The 22,399-nt window shown below is 34.7% G+C and overlaps 1 protein-coding gene across 7 annotated transcripts in view; it reads left to right on the top strand.

Annotated features, from left to right (window-relative positions):
• Positions 1-22,399, top strand: part of SNX7 (sorting nexin 7) — a 152,848-nt gene that overhangs the window by 21,020 nt on the left and 109,429 nt on the right. For all 7 annotated transcript variants that reach the window (XM_072754534.1, XM_072754536.1, XM_072754532.1 and 4 more), the window contains 6 exons: positions 2,702-2,884; positions 8,283-8,393; positions 8,735-8,899; positions 10,739-10,937; positions 16,007-16,206; positions 19,011-19,097. In XM_072754534.1, coding sequence (XP_072610635.1) covers positions 2,702-2,884; positions 8,283-8,393; positions 8,735-8,899; positions 10,739-10,937; positions 16,007-16,206; positions 19,011-19,097 — 945 coding nt within the window. Of the gene's footprint in view, positions 1-2,701; positions 2,885-8,282; positions 8,394-8,734; positions 8,900-10,738; positions 10,938-16,006; positions 16,207-19,010; positions 19,098-22,399 lie in introns of those variants that run through there.

Genomic DNA, 22,399 nt, shown 5'->3' with positions numbered 1-22,399 from the left:
TTACAGTATTTTTCTTCTGATCAGTATAATTATATCACCATTTTTAGTTAAATTCAGGCTTAGGAACTATTTGTTTTTGTTCACTGTCAAACCATGTACTGAACTATGATTATGTTTTCATTCTTGTATATGTTTTGCTTTCTTGAGATTCATCATTCATTTATTCTTTTATTTATTTATTTTAGATTTATTTTTAATATTTTTATCATTTATTCTTTTATTCATTCATTTCCTCTACTTCTTTATCCCTTGTTCTTGCTTTCTCTCCATCTTGGCTTTCTCTGCACCCATCACAATTCATCTACAAAATCTTACATGGCATGCTTCCTCTCATTATGTTTAAACATATCATGTATTCTGTTACCTCCCTGCCTCTAACCCTCTCTCCCTTTCTCTTTCTTTCTTTCTTTCTTTCTTTCTTTCTTTCTTTCTTTCTTTCTTTCTTTCTTTCTTTTTCTCTCTTTCTTTCCCTCTCTCTTCCTCTTAGTCTTTCTCCATCCTTCCTTTTTCTTCCTTTCTTCTCTTGTTCTTCCTTTTTCCGTTCATACTCCCCTGTGTCTGTCTTTCATTCTATCCGTCCTTCCTTCCTCCCTCTCTTCCTTTATTATTTTTTCCCTGTTCACCTCCCTGCCTCCCTGGTGACTCTGTCTTCCTGACCAGGTCTGTATAGGTTGTTCTCTGGTTCTGCTGCAAAGCTGTTAACCTGGAACATTTCTTCACAGTCATTCAGAGAGTTTCCTCTGGTTCTCTTTTCTGTTGAATCTACTGTTTTTAGATCCTATTTCTTCCTCTTCTTTTTTAAAAGATTTATTTATTTATTTTGAAGGGCAGGGAGGAGCAGAGGGAGAGAGAGAATCTCAAGCAGACTCCCTGCTGAGTGTGAGCCCTCTCCTGGGCTTCATCCCACAACCCTGAGATCATGACCTGAGCTGAAACCAAGAGTCGAACACTCAACTGACTGACCCACCCAGGTGCCCCTAGATTGTTTCTTCTTGCTATATGCCTTATTTTGGAAAATTAAAGAAGCTTTCCAAAGAATGGATGCATGAGTAAAACAGTTTTTGAAGTCTTTTATATATCTGAAATGGCTTTAATTGACATGTATATTTGAATGACAGTTTGCCTGGCTATATAGAGTCCTAGGTAGAAGATAGTCTCCTCTCAAAATCTGGAAGATATTTTACTGTCATTTAGTTTTCTGTGTTACCATTGAGAAATCTGAGGCCATTCTGATTCCTGAGATTCCTGTTTTTATTCTCTCTGGAAGCTAACCTCTATTATGAAATGTCATAGTAATGGAGGGTTGCAGGAGCACATCCCACCCCACAACTGCCCCATTCATTTTGAGGAGGCAGGAGAGGCCCTAGCAACCTGGAAACATTTCAGTTTAAAGTACATTTTCCTTCTTCATTTCATGGAATCTGTTTTATTAAGGCACTGCCTGACTGGATCTTTTAATTTCTAAAAACACTTCCTTCTCCTTTTCTATCTCTTGTTCTTTTAATTCAGCTTAGTTCTTGAGTTCTAGCTTTCAAACTTCCTGTTGAGTTGTTATCTTATTAACATATTTCAATTTTCATGAGCCTCCTTTTTTATTGTCTTGCTGCTGTTCTCTGATTTTTTTTAAAGAATATAACTCCTGTTTTTATTCATGAATTAGATATCATGCTTATCTCTGATGATTTCATCTCTTTTTTGTAACCATTCTGTTCTCTAACTGCTTCCTGTCTTGTGTTTGTGAGTCTTTCACATCAGAGGCTTTCCACTTATTTTAGATATTTAGTAGCTCCTACATCAGGCAATAAAAAGTGGAGTAGATATTCAGCACGTATGATAGGGGCTTCACCGCAGAGTGATTATGCAGAGACCTGGCTAATTCATTCAGGGACTGCAACTCTTAATTTTTTCTCAGAACGGTGAGGTAAGAGCGGAACCCTCGGATCACTACGGGGAATTTCGCACCTTGCTGCCAGCATCCTTGGGGCCAGATGAGGGAAGAGGGCTGGCTATCTTCTCCTCTAGTCTATAGGACTTTTCCTTGCTATCTCTTCATCCACTCTTCCTGGCACCCTTGAGTTCAGAGACAATAGAGAAAGTAAACTTCGAGTTTTCAGCAAAATTGGGGAAGAAATGTGACTGATGACATGGGGTAGGTGAGGGAATCTGAAGTACTCTTTCTTTTTTTGTTTGTTTTTTAGCTTTTCAACCAATCCTCTGGTTTTAGCTCTACCATCACTCTGTGTGTCCACAGGTTTGTGGTGCCTGTAACCCTTAAGTCTCTCTTAGATTCTTTCATGCTTTCTAAGTTTACCATCATCTCCTAGGTTTACTGTTCAGCTTTCTCTGCTCTGCTATTTCAGTGATCCCTCAACAATCAGATTTCCAGTTTCCAAAGAGTAGTTGCTTTTGTTTGCTTAGCGCCTCTCTCTCTCTCGGCTTTATTACCTTGAGGATTTATGGCTTTTTATGCCTTTTTTGTCTTGCTTTACTTTACTTTGTTAGTTTCTTTTCTGTCATTTTTAAAGTGGGATTTTAAGAGGAAACAGATAAAAATACATGTTCAACATGTCATATTTAACTAGTAGTCCAATCATCCCTTTTGTTCTTGACATATTTCATTAGTATTCATAGTTACTAAGAAAAAGAGGATTTTAAACTTACTTTTATAGATGTTAAGTTTTGAATGTGGTTTATTCCTTAGGATGCCTCATTGATGGACATGAATTCCTTCAGCCCTATGATGCCAACATCTCCTCTGTCGATGATAAACCAAGTCAAATTTGAAGATGAACCAGATTTGAAAGATCTCTTCATTACAGTTGATGAACCTGAAAGCCATGTTACTACAATTGAAACTTTCATTACTTACAGGATTATTACTAAGGTAAATTTTTAGTGAACACTTTCTTGAATAAAGTTATTTTCTGAACTTTTGCAAGTACTTTTTGTTTGCTATGACTCTCAACAGTAGAGAATCTTAGCTGAATTGACTTATTTTTTTCCAACCATTTTGGGTAAGACATTGCATCTAATCTACCCTTAACCTCTTCTGTATGAAATCAGTGAAATTCAAATTACAGCAGTCACTCATTTCTTTTTTCTTTTTAGCAGTTGTCCATCTTGAAATAGGAACATTTCGTTTTTAGTTTCAAAAATTATAAAGAAATATCTTTGGAAAAGAAGACCCTCAGTTTATTAATAAAGACAACTAGTTAAAAACGTGATACAATATTTTGTTGTAGCACTTCTTTAAAGATTACAAAATATAATTTCATTTGTTTTCCAAGTAAAAGCAAGTGGCTGCTTTGTAAGATATCGTTAGTTGTCCAGTAACTCAAAGGAAGAGTAAATCTAGAACCCAATTCTCCTTAATCCTAGGACAAGGCTATCAAAGTAAAATAACCAAATAGTATAACTGTTTTTTAAAAAAAATCCTTTATGTAATAACAACTTTTAAGAATTATATTCATGTTATAATATTTTCTCTATGAAGCCTCACCCTAATCTTTGTAGTACATCTTTTGTGTAGATGAAAAGGTTTTAGACCATCTTCCTGTAATCACTTCTTTCAGTGCAAATTTCACCTTTGCTGCTAGTTATGTTTCATTAAAAAACACGTATCTGATCTGTTCACTCAGATTCTTAAAATCCTTCCTTGGTTCCTCATCTCTTATAGAACAAAGTGCAAATTCCTTGGGATGACATATAAGGAACTTTTCAGTCTGATGCCAGCTTACTGTATAAGACTTATCTCCTGCTCATTTCAATACCCTGCTCTCCGCTGATCTTTGTTATCTGAATACTCATGACTTTGCATATACTTTTTCTTGTTTGCTATGTCTGTCCTTCCTCTTCTAGACAGAAGAACTACTGTTTACTTTTCCACAACTAAAAATGATGCCTGCCTAGCCCCTGCCCCCTGCACCTACAGGCTGAAAGTCTTCTTTCTTTCTTCTGTTTTCACATGTTGTTCTAATTGAAGTCTTAAAGAATGTAAAGCATCAGAATCAGTATAGCAAGGAAATTAAAGGCCTATATTTAATCCTTCTAAGTCTTTGAGTCTTTTTTTCTTTTTAAATCTATAACACGGAAATGATCATCGAACCTGGTTCTGTAAAGTTGCTGTAAGAATCAATTTAGGATTTAGGATTGGTAATCAATGTAAAACACTTAGCAAAATGCCTGGCACATAATGAATTTTCAGTATTTGCCTATCTGTGAGTAGATAATATGTATTTATTGGGATTTATTCCTAACAAGTCTGTGAGCTTCACAAGGAAGGTAATTGTATCTTAAGTTATCCATATTTCTAAACACAGAGGATATAATAAATAAGCAGTTTCACTTTTTGGTGAATGGATGAGTGAAGAAATTTATGGTATCATACTCATATCAAGAGACTGTAGAGCAAGATAGCATGGGATTGAATCTTGATTACTCCTCTTTCTTGGTATATGTCTTAGGCAATTTAATTAACCTCTCTATGCTTAGTTTCCTCAGTTGTAAATAAGATAACAGTACTGACCTTGTAGGGTCTTTGTGAATATTTCATGTGTTTATACAGACATTCTGTTAAGAATCGAACCAGATTTCTCCTGGTATTACTATTTTAATTATAAGCATCCATTGTCATCATCCTTCCTAGCAAAGAATTTGTGCAACTGAATTATTTTCCCATCATTATTTGTTTCACTTAGAAAGACACTTTTTTTATAAGCCACCCTGTGAATTTTACTCTAATCACAGACATATAATTCTGATGAGTTATCCATATTTACATTATACTTTAAGTATACTGCTCTTATAGTACTAGTAATAGTGATAATGTTACAGTAGTAACATTTATTGTGTGATTACTTTGTGCAAAGCAATGTTCTAACCACTTTATACGTATTAACTTATTTAAAGCTTAACAGTGATCCTAGGACCTAGATGTTAGGAGTTACCCCCATTTTGTGCATGAGCACACCGAAACTCAGTAACGTGCCAGAGGTTACCTACCATAATGATTACCTGAGCTGGGTTTTAAATCCAGACCATTTACTTTCACGTGATATGTGTTTTCTGTTATACTTTGGTGCATCTCTACATGGTTATGGCAAACTATCTTTCACTTCACTATTATGAAATAGACTATAATACAAGTCTCTTTGTTCTACTTCTGATTATGTTTACTACATCCTAGTGTATAGACTATAACTATATATACTAAAATATGTATTACAGATACAAATGTATAAACATTTGGTATATATATATTTTGTTATCAAATAGAGTCTTTTCTTTACTATTCACTTATTATCATTTATTCACTTTTTCCTATATTCAGTGAAGTTTTGTTGAGTGCCAATTACATCCCAGGTACTGTGCTTGTATTTTGAGACTTCACCAGCAATCAAGACAGACATACTCTCTGCCTTCATGGAGCTTTCAGCCTAGCACGGGGGATGGATATTATACAATTACATGCTGAACTATTTAATTATAGTCACAAATGCTTTGAGAGAAAAATACAGCATTTTATGAGCATGGGCACCCCATTTCGTTTAGAGATTCAGAAGTGGTTTCCCTGAGTTTTAGTTTTATGAAAATTTATAGTTATAGGCATTAAGATTATAATGGTAGGGACACCTGGATGGCTCGGTGGTTGAACGTTTGCTTTTGGCTCAGGGCATGATCCCAGAGTCCTGGGATTCAGTCCTGCATCAGGCAACCCACAGGGAGCCTGATTCTCCCTCTGTCTGTGTCTCTGCCTCTGTGTGTCTCTCATGAATAAATAAGTAAAATCTTTTAAAAAATATTATAAGGGTAAATATACGTGTGCACATATGTACACTGACAATATCTTACTTAGGAATACTTAAGAATGACGTGGCTGTAAATAATTATGAGTGTCAGGAAGCCCATGTTCCAAGGATCTCTTGTTCTTGTGGGAAATTACCCTTTAATCTCCAGGTTAGAATATCTGAAGTGATTGCTCTAAAGTACTTTCTCTTTTGGAGATGAAGAGATGTGACTTCCTTTAACACATACAGAAACAAGAGTGAAGAGATGTAACAGGGGTCTTCTCTCTCACATCCTCATTATGAAGATAGACTCCTAGATGCCTGCCAGTGTGGAGTAGGGGTTAAAGTATATTCCTGATCCTAAGGTTCCTTTCCCCTCAGAAACAATTTTCTAAATCCCAAAAGCCCAGAGTCACTACCCTTGACCAAAGGTCACTGCTTGTTGAATGAGTACATTTTGAGGTATGGATCTCATGAGTTAGTTTAGTCCTCAACTTCAAGTACCCAACTTTTTATGGTCAGACATGAAAGATTAAACACCATTTACAATATGGCTTCCATGGAAAACTGTATTCTATATTAGAAGCATTATTCGTGCTTCAAAATAACTTTTTGGAACACCAGTTCTAAGTTGGAGATCTGTCATCAAACCCTGTTATTCCTGTAGTTGGAAGCTTCTGTCTATCTTCTAATGATCAAAATTGGCCACTTTAGGTGGGACAATGATTTTGTCCCTGCTGTTGGGAAATTAATCATGATCCGAACCTAGTTAATAATACTTGTTTTCCTTGCCATATCTTAGTCTTATAACTCTTTGGCAATAGAATTAATTCTTAAAGTAGCATGAACAAACACACTGTTTTTGAAACTAGTACTCATCTTCTGTTTTCTTCCTCTGGTATTGCAGTATGTTAGAAAACTCTTCTAAGTCAATGACTGAGTGATGGGTACAGAATCAACCAATTATTTGACTTGATTTTACATCTTCCTCTTGCCAGAATTTATATCAGATTGTTCTATGTTTACTTAAAGTGTTGAAAATTCTTGAGGACACACAAAGCTCTTCACTGCCCAGTTTTGGGGTATTTTAGTATTGGTTATGCCAACTTATATTTTTGGAAATGGGTAGTAAACCTATGCATATGTGCCTGGTACAAGAAGGTGTTCAATAAGTATTTTTTAATGAGTGACTATAAACCATGTTTTGTGTGCATATATATGTATGCATATGTGTGTATTTGCATATATATGTACACATACCAACTCGTATATATGTTGTTAAACTGTGTTTCTACTAGATTTAGTTTTCCTATTTTTACCATTTCCGTAACTTGTACCCATAGTTAAGATTTCATAGTGTTTTGTGTTCCTTAGACTTTTGCATCTCATTTACCTCTACTTTTTCCCACTAAAAATGAAATGTTTTGATAAAATATATTGTATGATATTCTACACATTTGTTTTAAAAAAATAAACCTTAGAAAGTGTAACTTTTGTGAACCTTATTTCATGACAATTAAGATTGCATCTATGACTTGAACCTCTTCATTGTACAATTGCATTCATGTGTGTGGGTGAGTGATATTTCTGGTGAGTGTAAAATATGCATGCAATGTGTTATTCCAGCATTATTCCTCCAGGAAACTTTCAACCTTAATATTAGTGTGTATAATTTTTAATATGCAAAAATTTAGTTAATGAGATATTGGTGAGAGTGAGTGTGCATTAAATAATGTTTTTATTTGTCTTGGGATTCGGGCAATGGAAGTGAGGTTGATATTGTACCCATGTTCTTCTTGTCATATGTGTTGGCATAGATTTTTGGTTTGTTGAGAATAGATATTTTAATTTATTTGCTTAATTTTGAGGAGTTTAGGCATATAACTCAAAATCCCTTGAGAAATGACAGGAAGATTTTCTTTTCACATCAAATTTTCATTAATAACATTTTTTAAACAGTGGTAAAATCACTCTGTAAAATGTTAGAATTTTCATATACTGAAAGCAAATTTTACCAAAGCAATTCATTTGAGCAAATTCCAGGAAAACATTTTTTCTCAGTTATGTTCAGGTTATTTTCCAAATTACAAAAATAGGACTTTCCTCAAATTCTGAATTCTAATCATCTTGAGAAAAATATATTTGAAACCTAAATTCAGAACACACTTTCTTGTTAGCAAGAAAGTCATGCCAAATATAATCGTAGTTAAAATCTTGTGGAAGGCAGATGGCTGCTCTAAGACAGATTTTTCAGTTTGGATTTTAAATTTGAGCATGATGTTTGCTTTCTTTCTGGAAATACTGGAAAGTTTGCTTTGTTTCATCTGCTACATGAATTGATGACTGCAAAAAAAGTACAGGCTGACAAACACTGAATAATTAGAATTTGTTAATTTTTCTTAGAGACCCATTTATTTCAGAATGTCTAAAATAACATGAGGCAAATGTCTTCTGTCTTATATTGCGTGTGCTGTTATTTTCTCCTACTTTCTTCAGACATCTCGTGGGGAATTTGACTCCAGTGAATTTGAAGTTAGGAGACGTTATCAAGATTTCCTTTGGTTGAAAGGAAAACTTGAAGAAGCACACCCTACTCTGATTATTCCAGTAAGTGTAATTTTTTTTTTCATAAAGTGGCTGCCATTTTGTCTTGTGAATCATTAGAATGCCTAACACCTAATGTCAGACCTTTAAAATCAGTGTAACTCATTGATCTTAGAAACATTTGCTCTTAAACATTCAATCTATGTACAGATTTGTTTTTCTAAACTATTCTAATATGTTAAGATTTTGCAAGTTTTGGTTCTGGCATTGTGAATCTTGAAGAATTACTTTTATAAGAAACGATCACATGTTCGAATAGCCTTCCAAAAAAGAAGAGTATAGAATTCCTTATAATCCCATGCCACGTGATGCTCAGTTAACCTTTTAAAATTTTTTTGCTTCAGCCATTGCCTGAGAAGTTTATTGTGAAAGGAATGGTGGAACGCTTTAATGATGACTTCATCGAGACACGCAGGAAGGCATTGCATAAATTCCTGAACCGAATTGCTGATCATCCAACTTTAACATTTAATGAAGACTTCAAAGTGTTTCTTACTGCACAAGCTTGGGTAAAGAATTTTGATTTACACTCATGTAATCCTTTAGTGTCTTTATGTATAGTAGGTTGTACGCTTCCTCTTGTTTACCTTTATAAATCAGGCAGCAGCATCCCTGAATTACAATGGAATATCAGACACTGGAGAGATATCCTTCAGATTTAACCCTGTGTCAAATCTACATGTAAACATCACACACATCTTCTATCTTCCTCGCATACACGTATTCATATTTCTCTTGGTAGCCAAATTTTTTTTTATGGTCAGGATACCCCTTGCATATATAGCTAATACTGAATAGGAAAATAGGGCAAATGGTCAATATTAAGTAATTGCTGACCAATATTGGGTTTTCTATCTCTCAGTTCTTGCCAAAGTGATATAGGCTAGAATGTAGTTCATCTCAGTCTTGACAGATAGCACTGCCATTTGGAAGCCCTTTGAGACTTACGTGAAATGAATTTGTGGCCTGACTCCAGAACCTTAGAAGTTGTCAGAAACATTCTCTGTAGTCATATCTGCGGTAATAGCTTGCCATTTGTGACTTGTGCTTTTTGATAATGTTTACTCTATCAAGTGATGCTTTAGCATTCCTGGATAGATGTATGTGTTACCTGGTCAAAGGTGACATCTGTTGTTATATGCACAAAAAATCATACTGGAGATAAACAAGTTTACTTTATATGTATTATTTTGTGTAAGGCCTTCAGAAGGAAAATCTGGATAAAGATAGTATTTAATATTTGGGAAAATAATACATAATACTATTTTTATCTGTAGATTTGGTAGTCAGCATTATTATTTATAGATTTTTTTTCTTGTGGGTAACCTTTTATTTGGTCAACGGTTATTTGATCCTAAACCTATGTTTCAGCAAGTGTTATAACCATCACCAGAATCCCTTAGCCTTCTTGGTGTTCTTTTTTAATATGCCATACTTCTAAAGGATTACTTTTGTGTGATGTATCCTTTTATTTCAGTTCTTCTATTTTGCAAGTTGGTAGCCCTCCCTCTCAGGTTAACTATGAAACAGCACTCACTACATATATTCTTAAAAATCTTTCTCTACAGGCAGCCAGCCAGTAGAGGTAGTGTCACAGTTTACCCACTTCAGTTGATTAAAGAGCTGTGCTCAGGGAGTATATACTTACAAACTACTGTAGAAATATTATGAAGACAAAGCTAGTTAATGCTTAGCGGTGAAGCCTCTGGAGTCAGACTGAATCTTATCTACCACTTAATTGCTCTTGGACTTTGAGCAAGCTCCTTAACCTTCCTATGCTTGTATTTTCTTCTGTAAAATGAGGATAATAATAGAACCTACCTGATAGTGTTTATTGTGAGTTATATATTAAAAAGTGGGAGTATAGTACCTGGAACATACTAAGCTCTCCGTATATGTTAGCTATTATTATAACTAAAGAATTAATGAAATTTTCCTTTTTTTTTTTTTTAAGGAGTAGTTTAGACCCTGAGAAATCTTATCTCAATCATTTTCCCATTAAATCCCTGTTATAAAATATAGATTGCATCTCATAGTATCCTCTTATCTTCTCCAATATCTCCTTAAGCATGATCTCCTCTGTTAAACCTTGTTCTTTAAAAGATCCATGTTGAGAGGAAACATGTATATATGTTTGACATGAGTACTTTGAAAAGGAATATTATCAAGAAGACACACTTAGAGAAAGAACTGTACCCTAATATAACTCACCTGCTTCAAACTACATAAAAAAAGTATATGAAACATTTTTATAATCTTTATCCTTCCAATTGGATTTCCTTTTGTTGGGAATATTGGAATATTTGCTTTGCCACAAATATTTCATTTGTTTGTCTGTTTGTTTCTAGGAACTCTCTTCGCACAAGAAGCAAGGGCCTGGATTACTCAGCAGGATGGGGCAGACAGTCAGAGCTGTTGCAATGTCAATGAGAGGGGTGAAAAGCCGCCCAGAGGAGTTCATGGAAATGAATAACTTTATTGAAATATTCAGCCAGAAAATAAATTTGATAGATAAAATATCTCAGAGAATTTACAAGGAAGAAAGGGGTATGTAGAATAACTGGAATGTGATTACAAAGTTGTTCAATTTCTGATGGTTCTTCACATTTGCTAGTGTAGTAAAGCAATGTTAAGTTAGTATTTCTTTTTGGTTCTTTCTCTGATTTGGTTCTTTCTCAGAGATTTCTGTGTCTCTGCTTACTACCCACATCTGTTCTTGCATCCCATTTATTTTATCTATTAGAGCCCTTAGCATATTGATCATTGTTGCTTAAATTCCGGGTCTGATCATTTCAAGGTCCCTGCCATGTCTGATTATGATGCTTGCTCTGTCTCTTTAAATTATCTTTTTTGCTTTTTATTATGCCTTGTGATTTTTTCTTAATAGTCAGACATGATCCCGGGTAAAAGGAACTGCTATTAACCTGCCTTTAGTAACGTGGTAAGATATTGCAGAGGAGAAAAACTCTATAGTTTTAAATACAGAAAAAATTGTTACACCTGAGCGGTTCTATAATTTTGTGATTAAGTCTTAATCTTTTAGTGAGCCAGTGCCTCTGGAATGAGAACTGCACAAGAGTTTCTCAGTTTTTCCCTCCCTACTTAGTTGGGACAGAATGGCCAGAGTGGACTAGAGTTGAGTATTTCCCTTGCTCCAGGTCAGGTAGGCTCTGATGATCCCTGAGCAGGTTATGCTCTGGTTAACTAGTTTTCTCTGAGGGCAGGCCTTTGTTAAGAAGAATGGAGTCCAAAAATAAATTAATTAATAGATAGATAAATGAATAAAGTGCAAATGTAAATAAATAAATAATAAAAATAAAAGAAAAATAAATACAAGGAAAAAAAAGTAGAACAGAGTGCTCTGGCTATTTAAAGATGATTCATTTCCCTCTGCAAGAAGCAGGAGTAATTTTTATTCAGTATTTACTATGGGAACCTAGTTGAGCTCCTCGGAGTAAATCTCAACAATATTGTGGAGGGGGCCCCCCATGACTGGGTCCTCCTGAAGTTTATAACTCTTAAAGATGTCAACACTGAGCCTCCAGCAGTTCCCCAATTACAGTTCCAGTCTCCCTACCTCAGCAGTGGGTGGCTAGAGGTGGTTTCTTTTGGTCTTTAGCATATACCCAGTAACCCACGACTCCTGTTTTCATCTGTCTTTCCAATCTTGAGAGCAGTGGTTTGCCTTGTGGCCTTTTCTGTCTTAGAGAATCAAGAGAAGTTATTTTTCAGTCTATTCAGCATTTTCCTTGTTAACATTGAGCAGTGACTTCTAAGCTCCTTACATGAGGAACCACATAATTTCACCTTCAAGTATGGCTTTTGACCCGACCTATTGAGAAAATTTTTTATTTCTGTATGATTTTTTCTTTTTTTTTCTATATGATTTTGAAGGTAGTTATGGTCAGTTCCCTTTTGCTTTAGTTAATCACTAGCTCTTCTTGTTCTCATTTAAATAACTATTAGTGGCAACTCAAGCCCTGAGCTTCAGATTTTGAGAAGAGTTGTATAAAGTTGGTCTCAAATGTATAACATGGATCATAGCCTAAAATCAAAGAAGTGGGGGTGTCTGGGTGGCTTATTGGGTTAAGCGTCTGCCTTTGGCTCAGGTCGTGATCCCAGGGTCCTGGGATCAAGCCCCACTTCGGGCTCCCTGATTCGGGCTCCCTGCTCAGCGGGGAGTCTGCTTCTCTCTCTCCCTCCACCTCCTCTTCCTTCTTCCTCCCTCCCCACTTGTGCTCTCTTGCTCTCTCTCTCTCAAATAAATAAAAATCTAAATAAAAAAAAAATCAAGTGATGTTTCAGAAAATAGGGTTTCCACATTTTCTGGTAATATTTTTGGACCCAGTACTCTGCATTAGGCCTGTCCCAGCATGGCAGAGAGATTTATATACTGGAAATTAGGTCCCTCTTCCTATTTTCAGTCACCATTTCCTTTTTAAGTTTTCTTTTTTTTTTTTGTTTTGGTTTATAAGTTACATTTTATTCCATGATGATTTTTTTTCTGATTCCATAATGACTTTTTGGTAATTTTCTAATTGCATTTAACTACATTAAAAATAAGTGGCTAAGTCAAGTCAATTTATTTATTACCTTCTATTATAAATTGGTTTGAGAGATGAACTACTTTAAGTATCTACATTGATGGCTTATTTTTTAGTTTTTTTTTTTGATCCCCCATTAAACAGTAAATTCTATCAGGACCAAAAGGGAAAAGATTTGTTTTATTTCTGGTATCTTCATGTAGTTCACACATAGTAGGTACTCAACTAAAATCTGTTCAATGATTGAAAAAAATCAATGAGTTAACATATCATTTGGTGGTAGGAAAATTTGCTTTATCAATAATCAATTGGTTATTAAAAAAACAAGAAATTGTTATAGCTGAGTGTACATTTCCCTTTATCTTTTTTTTTCCCGCGCATTGATACTTGATGATATCATTGTGGTAACTAAATGTAGTTTAATAATTTTCTTAAGACTTTGTGGTCTGAAAAAAAAAAAAAAAGACTTCATGGTCTGTCCTTGTTATTTACCATTTGTCTTTTTCTTAATCTCAAGAGGCTAATTGTTTTAACTGGGTTCCATGATTCCAATTCTGTTAAGTATATTCTTGATACCTAGTTAAGTGAAATAGCAAGTCAGAGAAGTCCCTGGAAACTCTTGAGATGTAGGAGTTTTGTGTAATATCAATATGCTGCTTCACATTTGCTGGTGCGAGGGAACAATTTTTATTTATTTTTTTTAGGGAACAGTTTTTAAATCATTGGCATACTCTAAAATTTCTGAATTTTTCAGAGGGAAAACTGGATTTTATGGTAGACTTTATAAATTTGAGTTCTAATTTTCAGGGAGTGATTGCCACTGACCCAAACTTGAGTGATTTCTTAGTCTTTCCAATGTGAAGCCCAATTGTCAAATTCTATTCAAAATGATGAGTGTTGTCTTTTGTAGCTTTCAGAGCCTACGCTATATAGGGCATTTTATTCATACTCAAATCATGAGACTTTGGTGATCATAGCTAGGGTTTCTCTTCTTAAAATTTTTTTATTCAAGTTTTGGGATGCCTGGCTGGCTCAATTGGTTAAGTGTCTGCCTTCAGCTCAGGTCATGGTCTCAGGGCCCTATGATCCAGCTGGGTCTAGCTTCCTGCTCAGCAGGCAGTCTGCCTCGCCCTCCTTCTCTGCCCCTCCCCCTGCTCGAACTCACTCTCTCTCTCAAATAAATAAATAAAATCTTAAAAAAAATTATTCAAGTTTTTTCTTTGATCTTGTTTTATTTTGTGTTCCGTTTATTTGCCATATTTGTATTGACAACATGCTGCGCTGCTTCTCTGTGCTGGAGGTTAAAGGAGGAATAGAATGGTACCTGTCCTTGAGCTCAGTGAGTCTAGTTGGGGAAACAGGTATATTAATAGATCATAGTGCAACTCATTAAGTGTTTGCTTACAAATGTGATCTGAGTGCTGTATAAGCACAGTGGAGAATTTTAGGGAAGCTCTCTCTATAAACATAAATGTTGCAGAGGTATGATACACACTGATGTACACAAAATTTGAGAAAAAGAGATAAAGGAGAACATTTTTCTTTGCCAGAAATATTAGTGTAGTATGGCCATTATTTCAAACAAAGGATAGGCCTAGATCAGGAGGGTGCAATTGCAAAGGCTCTAGTGGTCATGAGGCCTAATAACTTTATTCAGTGACAGCTAATATTTTCATTATTTTTAAATTCTTAAAAATATTTTTCAGTTCACTTGATCAAACTTTTGATATTTTAATGATTTAATTCAGAGTAATATGACATATTTCATCTAATCCTAATGAGCAGTAAAATGATAAAATATAGGGAATTTCATTGTATTTAATGGATACTAGACAAAAAAAAAATCACTCACTGCTTATACATTCTCTACCATAAAAAGCTATCATTGAAAGATGATAATATAAAAGGAAAAATGTAAAAATACTCAGATTTTAAAATGGACTCCAAATTTTTGAATTAATGGCTTATCAAGCACTGAATAATCTTTTGTTGTTCATTCATTCTTTCACTAATTGAAAATATTTATTGAACACAGTATGTATCAGGCTTTGAGACGAAAGAAAATAATGAACTCAGCCCCTGTTTTAAGGAGCATATGGCCTAGGAACATAAGATTTATACAAGCAATTATGATAGAATGGGATATTACAAGCATAAAATTATTATAGGCGTTAATAGAAGTATAAAATTATGATCGGCTCATTGAGGACAAAGCATCTACGAATTTTCTGAAACAGAACTGAAGGAATTTATTTGTGGCAGGATTTAAAAGTTTAGAAGTAGTTTGTCAGATGGTAGAAATGGCAGTGGGCAAGGCAAAGGGATATGTGTAATATTTGAGGAGAAATCATGAGATATTCATGAATGAATAATTATTTTGGCTGAATTAAAATATCTTTGGGAGAGAATCTCAAGAGTTGGACTTGGAGAGACAATGTAGAAACTGATCATAGAGAACTTTCTAATTTCTAATTTCTAAAGTTACAGATGCTCATGAGCTGACAACAGTGGAAGCAAGAACAGATAGGTGGATGGATGGATGGATGGGTGGATGGATAGATAGATAGACATTAAGAAATATTAGATTTGGTGATCGAATGGCTCTGCAAAGTTTGTGTATAGGATGATAACCAGACTTTTTGCTTAGATCACTGGAAAAACTTACTGTTAAACTTACTGTTAGGATATGTATTCAAAAGAAGATTAGTTTGTTCAGGTAATACTGTCTATGAGACACTGAGGTGTAGTTTATTTGATAGGCAGAGGCCCATGATACATATGGTGGTCCTGTATAATTTATATTTCAATCCAGGATACTTTCAGAAATGAAAAGGGATGCTTTTACTGATTACTCTTGGACAGTAGTCATTCGAGAACTGATCTTAGTAGATTAGAATGACTGTTCAATTTAATCAAAGATGATATCCATCTACTTATGTTCATTTAGAAGAACATAAGCACAGTGAGAAAAATAAGGTCTTTAATAAAGGGATTTGTAAAACTTCCTTACTGTCTTTAATATAGGGATTTGTAAAACTTCTATAAATTGAAGAACTTAATTTTTGTTTATAGAATATTCTGATGAAATGAAAGAATATGGCCCGATTCACGTTCTGTGGTCAGCATCAGAAGAAGATCTGGTTGATACTCTAAAGGGGGTTGCCAGCTGCATTGACAAATGTTGTAAGGCCACTGAGAAGCGGATGTCTGGACTCTCAGAGGCCCTGCTTCCTGTAGTACATGAGTATGTACTTTATAGTGAAATGTTAATGGTAAGAATGCTTCATTATACTTTTACCTTAGTCTCTGACCTGTTCATAAGTTTTACAAAGGCTGTTTCTATTTCTGTTTTTTTTCACCACTATTCTCCTGTCCTAGCAGAATGCTTTGCATACAGATGCTCCATAAATATTTGTTCACTATATAAATGAATTAATGAGTAGAAGAATATGTGAATAAAAGACATAGCAACAGTGACGTATAACACAGACATTTGAAACATCCTCAGTCAAGATTTACAAAGACAACATGATTCATTTTTCTAAGCTTTTAAAATTGTATTTTAAAAATTTTTAGTGCTTTAGAAATTTCCTTTCATGAAAGAGAAAGAGTTGGTTACCTACTTCTAGGCACATTTGATTTAGCAATTTATTTAGTACCATGATGTACAAAGTACTTGAGAAGGATCTTGATGTTTGTTCTGTTTTCTGGGCGCTCCTAAAAAGAAATCCTTCAAGTTAAAATGTTTTTCTTTCACTATTTACAAAGGCTTTTATTCCTCTTATATCAAAGTTTTGCATTTAACCTCCTCAGTTCAAGTTAAGGTTTCCAGATATTTGGGATTTAGCAATGCTAACTGCAGAGCTAATGTTTTTCATTCCATTATCCTCTGCTCAGAGCAGCTAGCACAAACTGATGCCCTCAGGGTTCTGGTGTTGTAGCATGGCAGTGGGGGAAGGAGTCTGCTTACATTCAGAGAGAGTCCATTTCTTCTGCCGATTGTAATTGGAGCTGTGTCTGTTTTCCTGTACTCTTGGTTTAGACGGATTTCTTTTTTTTTTTTTAATTTTGCTTCTGCCTTGGTAAGGAAAACTCTCTTAGCCTTTCAGCATGAGGTCTGTCCCTTTTGCATTTATCACAGTTAGCCTTTTCTTTCCCAGTTTTTCAATATTTTGTAGATATTTCAGGTTGCTGCTGTTACTTACCTTTATTGGGTTCTTTTATAAAGAGACCCTTCTTGCTTCCCAGAGGCTTCTAGTGTTTCACAGTGGAGGAGTCTCCTCGTCTCCATCAATTTCCTTGGCTACATTTCATTATTGATACACCCCCCCCCCCCCGTGTGGCTCTTCAAAGAGATCTGATTTGTATAATTAAAAATAGTATATTCTTCTCTCTTAGTTAAGGTGTGTTTTTCTCTTTATTACGTCAAGATGAAAATTATGTAATTTTAGTCATGTGTCATTATACGTATGGAAAAATTATAATTGCCACCAGAAAGAATTATTTTGTAGGTTCTCATTTGATTATATTATGTTGTAGACTCTTAGGGCATTAATAGTAGTATTTATATTGCACTTCTGGTTCTGCTTTATGTTGGAAGATTTTCTTTATTTGTGAGCTAAAATAATGAAAAATGTATGCCTTGACAAAATGATTAAATTTGTGTAATTTTACTAGTTGTCTTCTGAAGCCAACTCTTACTTAAACTATTCTACTCACGTGAAGCATAGTACTTCATATTTATGGAAATACACCTTAAATCAATGAGACACAATTGTAGTATTTGTCATTTGCGTTAGAGAAAGAAGGGGGTCCCTGATATTAATGGCAATGAAACATTGAAGTAAATGTGAAAGATCTGTGATAATTAGTTGAATTTTCTATTGAGTTCTTTGAAAATAGGAGAAATGTTCATCTCTTTGGAGTATTTTAAGAGTGATTCCACCAGGCACAAAACTAGACTGAGTAATTTTTAGGATGCTTTTTTTTTTTATCTTAATGCCTCTCAGTTCCCGAATACTATAGCCATGTTATCTGGTCTCCATTCGGCTGATTTATAGGTAGGTTCTTCCTTTCCTCTGAAAACCCCTCAAAGACCTGTGGCTCATTAAGGCTCTTTTATGTCCTTCACTTCTACTCTTCCTGGTTGAATTGTTTACTTACCTAGAACTTACCTTATTTTTTCCTTAACCTGTTAAGGCCATTTGTGTTCGTTATCATGATTTTATTGTTTAAATTAGTATTGTGAAAACCAGTAGAAGATGTGTACATATAAAAAGAGTCCTTTTGTCTATGAAGCCTTGGTAGCAGGTCTTGGAAGAAAAGTGAGTCACTAAGGGAAAGACATTGTAAAAGACTGGCAAACATTATAAAAGATGAAGGTGAATTCTGCATTCAAATTCCTTCACAGGGGTGTTTTAAAGTTTAAGGACACTGAAACATGAAATCATGGTTGTTTAAGAAAACAAGATGGAACTCCTCTCAGAGAAGAGGCTATGATTTCTCCTCAAAAGCATGGCTAATTGATTAATATTGATATATTTTAAGCTAAAACAAAGTCTAAAATATAAGTACACACTTCACTTTTCTGATTCCCTGCTATAATTAACTCAATTAACTATGCCTTTAGAATTGGGTAACTGCCAGTTATTATAGACATTTTTAGGTGGTTGAGTGGCCTGTATGACCTCCCAACTGCAACCACTTTACACCCTATCATATATTTTCAGTGCTCTCACTGATTTTTTTTTTTTTGTTTATTTGTTTTGGTTTTGCTCTTTTTGAAGAACAATGTATGTCTAGAGTGCTCCATCAAGAGTTGTACATAAAACACCTAAACTAGTAAGATGTGCATCGGGAAAATGAATAAAAGATTTATGAAAAAAAAAAATCTCTTAAATACTTGCTTTCAGTTTAGCTTTTAGAGATTAAAAAATTTCTTTAAGTCATTGTATCTCCCAAAGGACTGATGACTTGGGGAAGATAGGCTATTTATATTCTAAAATGTATATTTTTGTCATACAAATATTATTAAACCTAAGTACAACCCATTCCATCCTTGTGTTTTGATATGAAGGGTGTTATGAAAAGGAGAGACCAAATACAAGCCGAACTGGATTCCAAAGTGGAAGCTTTGACATATAAAAAGGCAGATACTGATCTGGTAAGTTTTTAAGTTTCTTGATATAATAATAGAGAATTCATTGTCTGAAATTTTTATTAACATGCTTATTTTTAAGGATTCAGCAAATGATACTAAACTGTCTTCTAAAAATCTATTAGACATTGAGTACCCAGTGAGTCTGCAAGCTTAACAGTGATACTTTTCTACTTTCCTTCTTATATTGTTTCTTTTGATATGTAAAGTAGGAAGTATTTTTTTAATTAATTAATTATTTATTTTAAAGATTTTATTTATTTATTCATGAGAGAGAGAGAAAGGCAGAGACACAGGCAGAGGGATAAGCAGGCTCCATGCAGGGAGCCTGATGCGGGACTCGATCCCAGGACTCCAGGATCACACCCTGGGCAAAAGGCAGGCACTATACTGCTGAGCCTCCCAGGAATCCCCGTAATTTTTTTTTTTTTTTAATTAGAGTGTTAGAAGAAGGTATGGAAAGTACCTAGCATTGTTCCAGAAGGTTAGTAGATAAATCCACCTTTTGCTCATTTTATAAGGTGTTTATACAAAAGAAGTCAATGTTTCTGTACACTTTTTTCTAATTCTTGTAAACACTTTTATAAAGGAAGTATCTTTGCTTTCAAGTTTCATCTTTCCTTGCAGTAGATTTTTACGGGAAATTTCAAACATAAAAAGTGATATGATGAACTCACTCATATAGCCATTGCTGGGCTTCATTAATTTCCAACATTTGACCACCTTTCTTCATCTGTCTCTCTCTTCACTTCTTTTCCTGTAGTGTTCTTGTGTTAATTCCAGACATTATGGTATCACCCACAGTATTTTAGCATTTTATTATCTTTGCATATCTTCAGAGTACTGTTTTCAGCTTGGAGTTATTATTCTTGGTTTAAAATTGAGAAAGAGGTTTTGAAGGTGGAGTAACTTGCTCAAGTTCATATAGTTCTTGAAGCAGAAGTAGGATGAGGGGTCATGGTATCAGTTGCCTTCCACAGACTGTGCCGCAAGTATCAAAATGGGAAAAATTGAGTATTACTTTGGTTAACTTCTGTTGATTTCTCTGTGATCTTTTTTTAATGTAAGGATTTTGTTTAGTACTGAGTACGATATTGAGTATGCTTATGGCAGGTGCCTGGGGAGTTCTTGAAACCCCCCATTAATCCTACTGTTAAAATCCCATTCTGGCTTGGCAACAGCCTCCGTCTTCCTTGCTTTAATTTTCTCCCTGGCTTTAATCATTTTCTAACTAGAGATACGATTTTGTACTTACTGCTTTTTTTTGTACTATCTTTCTCTCTCTCCTGGTCCATAATCTAAGCACTTAAAGGGCAGGGATTTTTTTTTATTTGATTCCTGAAGTGTTTTTAGCCCCTAAAACAGTGCCTGATATATGGTAGCCACTCAATAAGTATTTAGTGAATAAATAAATGAGTGTATGAAAATTGCAGTAATTGCTCTGATTCACAAAAACATACTGAAGGTTTAAAACGAGACATCTCTACAAATTCAGACTTTATCTAAAACATTGAGACTTCACCAAAAAGTGAATGAAGTGAATGTTTATTATCCTCATCTTCCTTGACTATTTTTGCAAACCCAAGTTCTTTCTCCTGCATGGAAGGTGCATGGGCAGTGGTGGACTACAGTAGATAGAATAGGAGAATGGCATCTGAGAGAGAAAATAATGGAAAATGTAAAACCAGAGGAACTAATGCTCAGGGGGGAAATCATGTTTGATTTATCTTCATCTTACCTCAAGATGGAGAGTAAAAAGAGGAAACCCAGGGTTAACCTTTTCTTCACTATAAGGAATGTGTGTGTGTGTGTGTGTATAAATTTGAAGAGTCACTTGGAAAAAACAAAAGAGAGTTAATGCATGTACAGAAATTATATGTATTTTTTGAACTGTGGATTCTTTTTATTTGTTAAGTAATTTTTAAAGATATTGAAATTAGCAATTAGATGAAATTTGCCCTTAACTAAATACTAGATAAAGTACAGTATTTTAAAGTTTCAAGAGAATAGTTAAATGGCTTAAAAACCAAGCATCTGTTCAGAATGGTTTATATTCATATTTTAAATTGAAAGGAAGAGTAATTGAGATTGTTCCAACCACAAAAATACAGGAAAAAATAGCTTGGGCCCAAATATGGCTAGGCTTTCCCAACTCAACTAAAAAAACACATTTTTTTTCATTTGACTTGCAAATATTTTGTCTTTTGCTCTATAAAAATTTCCTTGATATCTCATTATAACCTAATGATCCATCTGTATTTATGATTTCATTTTATGTGTATGTGTCATATCCACTATAAAGTATTTTTTACCTAGTTATCTGCTATGTTGTAAGATTGGAGAAATTTGAAACTTTAATTATCTGCATTATACTCTGTAAGATATTTTAAATTAAGATTTGAAACAGACACATTTAACAGACATTGCAAATGTGGGTTTTTTGTGTATGTGTTTTTTTTTTTTTTTTTTTTGTTACCCATCAAAACAGATCCTTCCTAAAACGTATAGGGACTAATTTAATGATTTATGAATGGTACCATTTACATTTTCAGGCAGTTTATGTGTTTACAGACCTCACTTTCAAATCCCTATGTTATGATGATGTCTTTGGGAGAAACCTTCCAGGGTTACTCTCAAACTGAACCTGCCATGATTGGTCACAGAACAACCGGAGGGAAGTTGCTTAGAAATATGCAGGATAGGGTCACCATGGAAACGCGCCCTTGTGAGGTCCTTCTAAGGAGCCATCCTTTGCAGTCACCATGACGACCCTGGCAGAGAACTGAATATAGCAGTCTAGCCTGGTTGTTTACCATGGCAACTCAAGCAGAGCCACTTTGGAGACAGCCCTGGGGCCATTTCTATGGAGACCTGCCGGGGCTGCCTTTAGAGGCTCCATCAAAGTCACCTTTGGGTGGGTTGCTATATGCAAACCCAGCAAAGCAACTCATAATGAAAAGGTCTGTGAGATGAAGCTTTACCAAGACAGGCAAAAACTAGGAGAGTTATAATTATTGGGTGGAGATTAGCAGAGATGTAACATTCCAGAGGTCCTTTCAGACATATCAGGCAACCTTTATGTGGGCTCTGTGGTATACAAAAACAAGGTTCCGGTCTGTTAGCTTGCCTGTAATTTTGTAAATGCTGTAAATTGTCAGTAATGGTGTTTCTGTTACTTTTTCTCATCACACAAATATACCTACAAAAATTATGTGTTTTCCTGCAGGTTAAAACAGTGTTTCTAGAGTGAATTCTTTATTATCTAAATAGTTGCAAAGTGTCAGTTTCTTGGAGTTTGTCGTTTGTAG

This window comes from Vulpes vulpes, chromosome 3 (genome assembly GCF_048418805.1).
Source record: "Vulpes vulpes isolate BD-2025 chromosome 3, VulVul3, whole genome shotgun sequence".
Classification (NCBI taxonomy): Eukaryota; Metazoa; Chordata; class Mammalia; order Carnivora; family Canidae; genus Vulpes; species Vulpes vulpes.
Note: the sequence above shows the minus strand (reverse complement) of the source record. Positions and strands in the feature narration are given on the sequence as shown.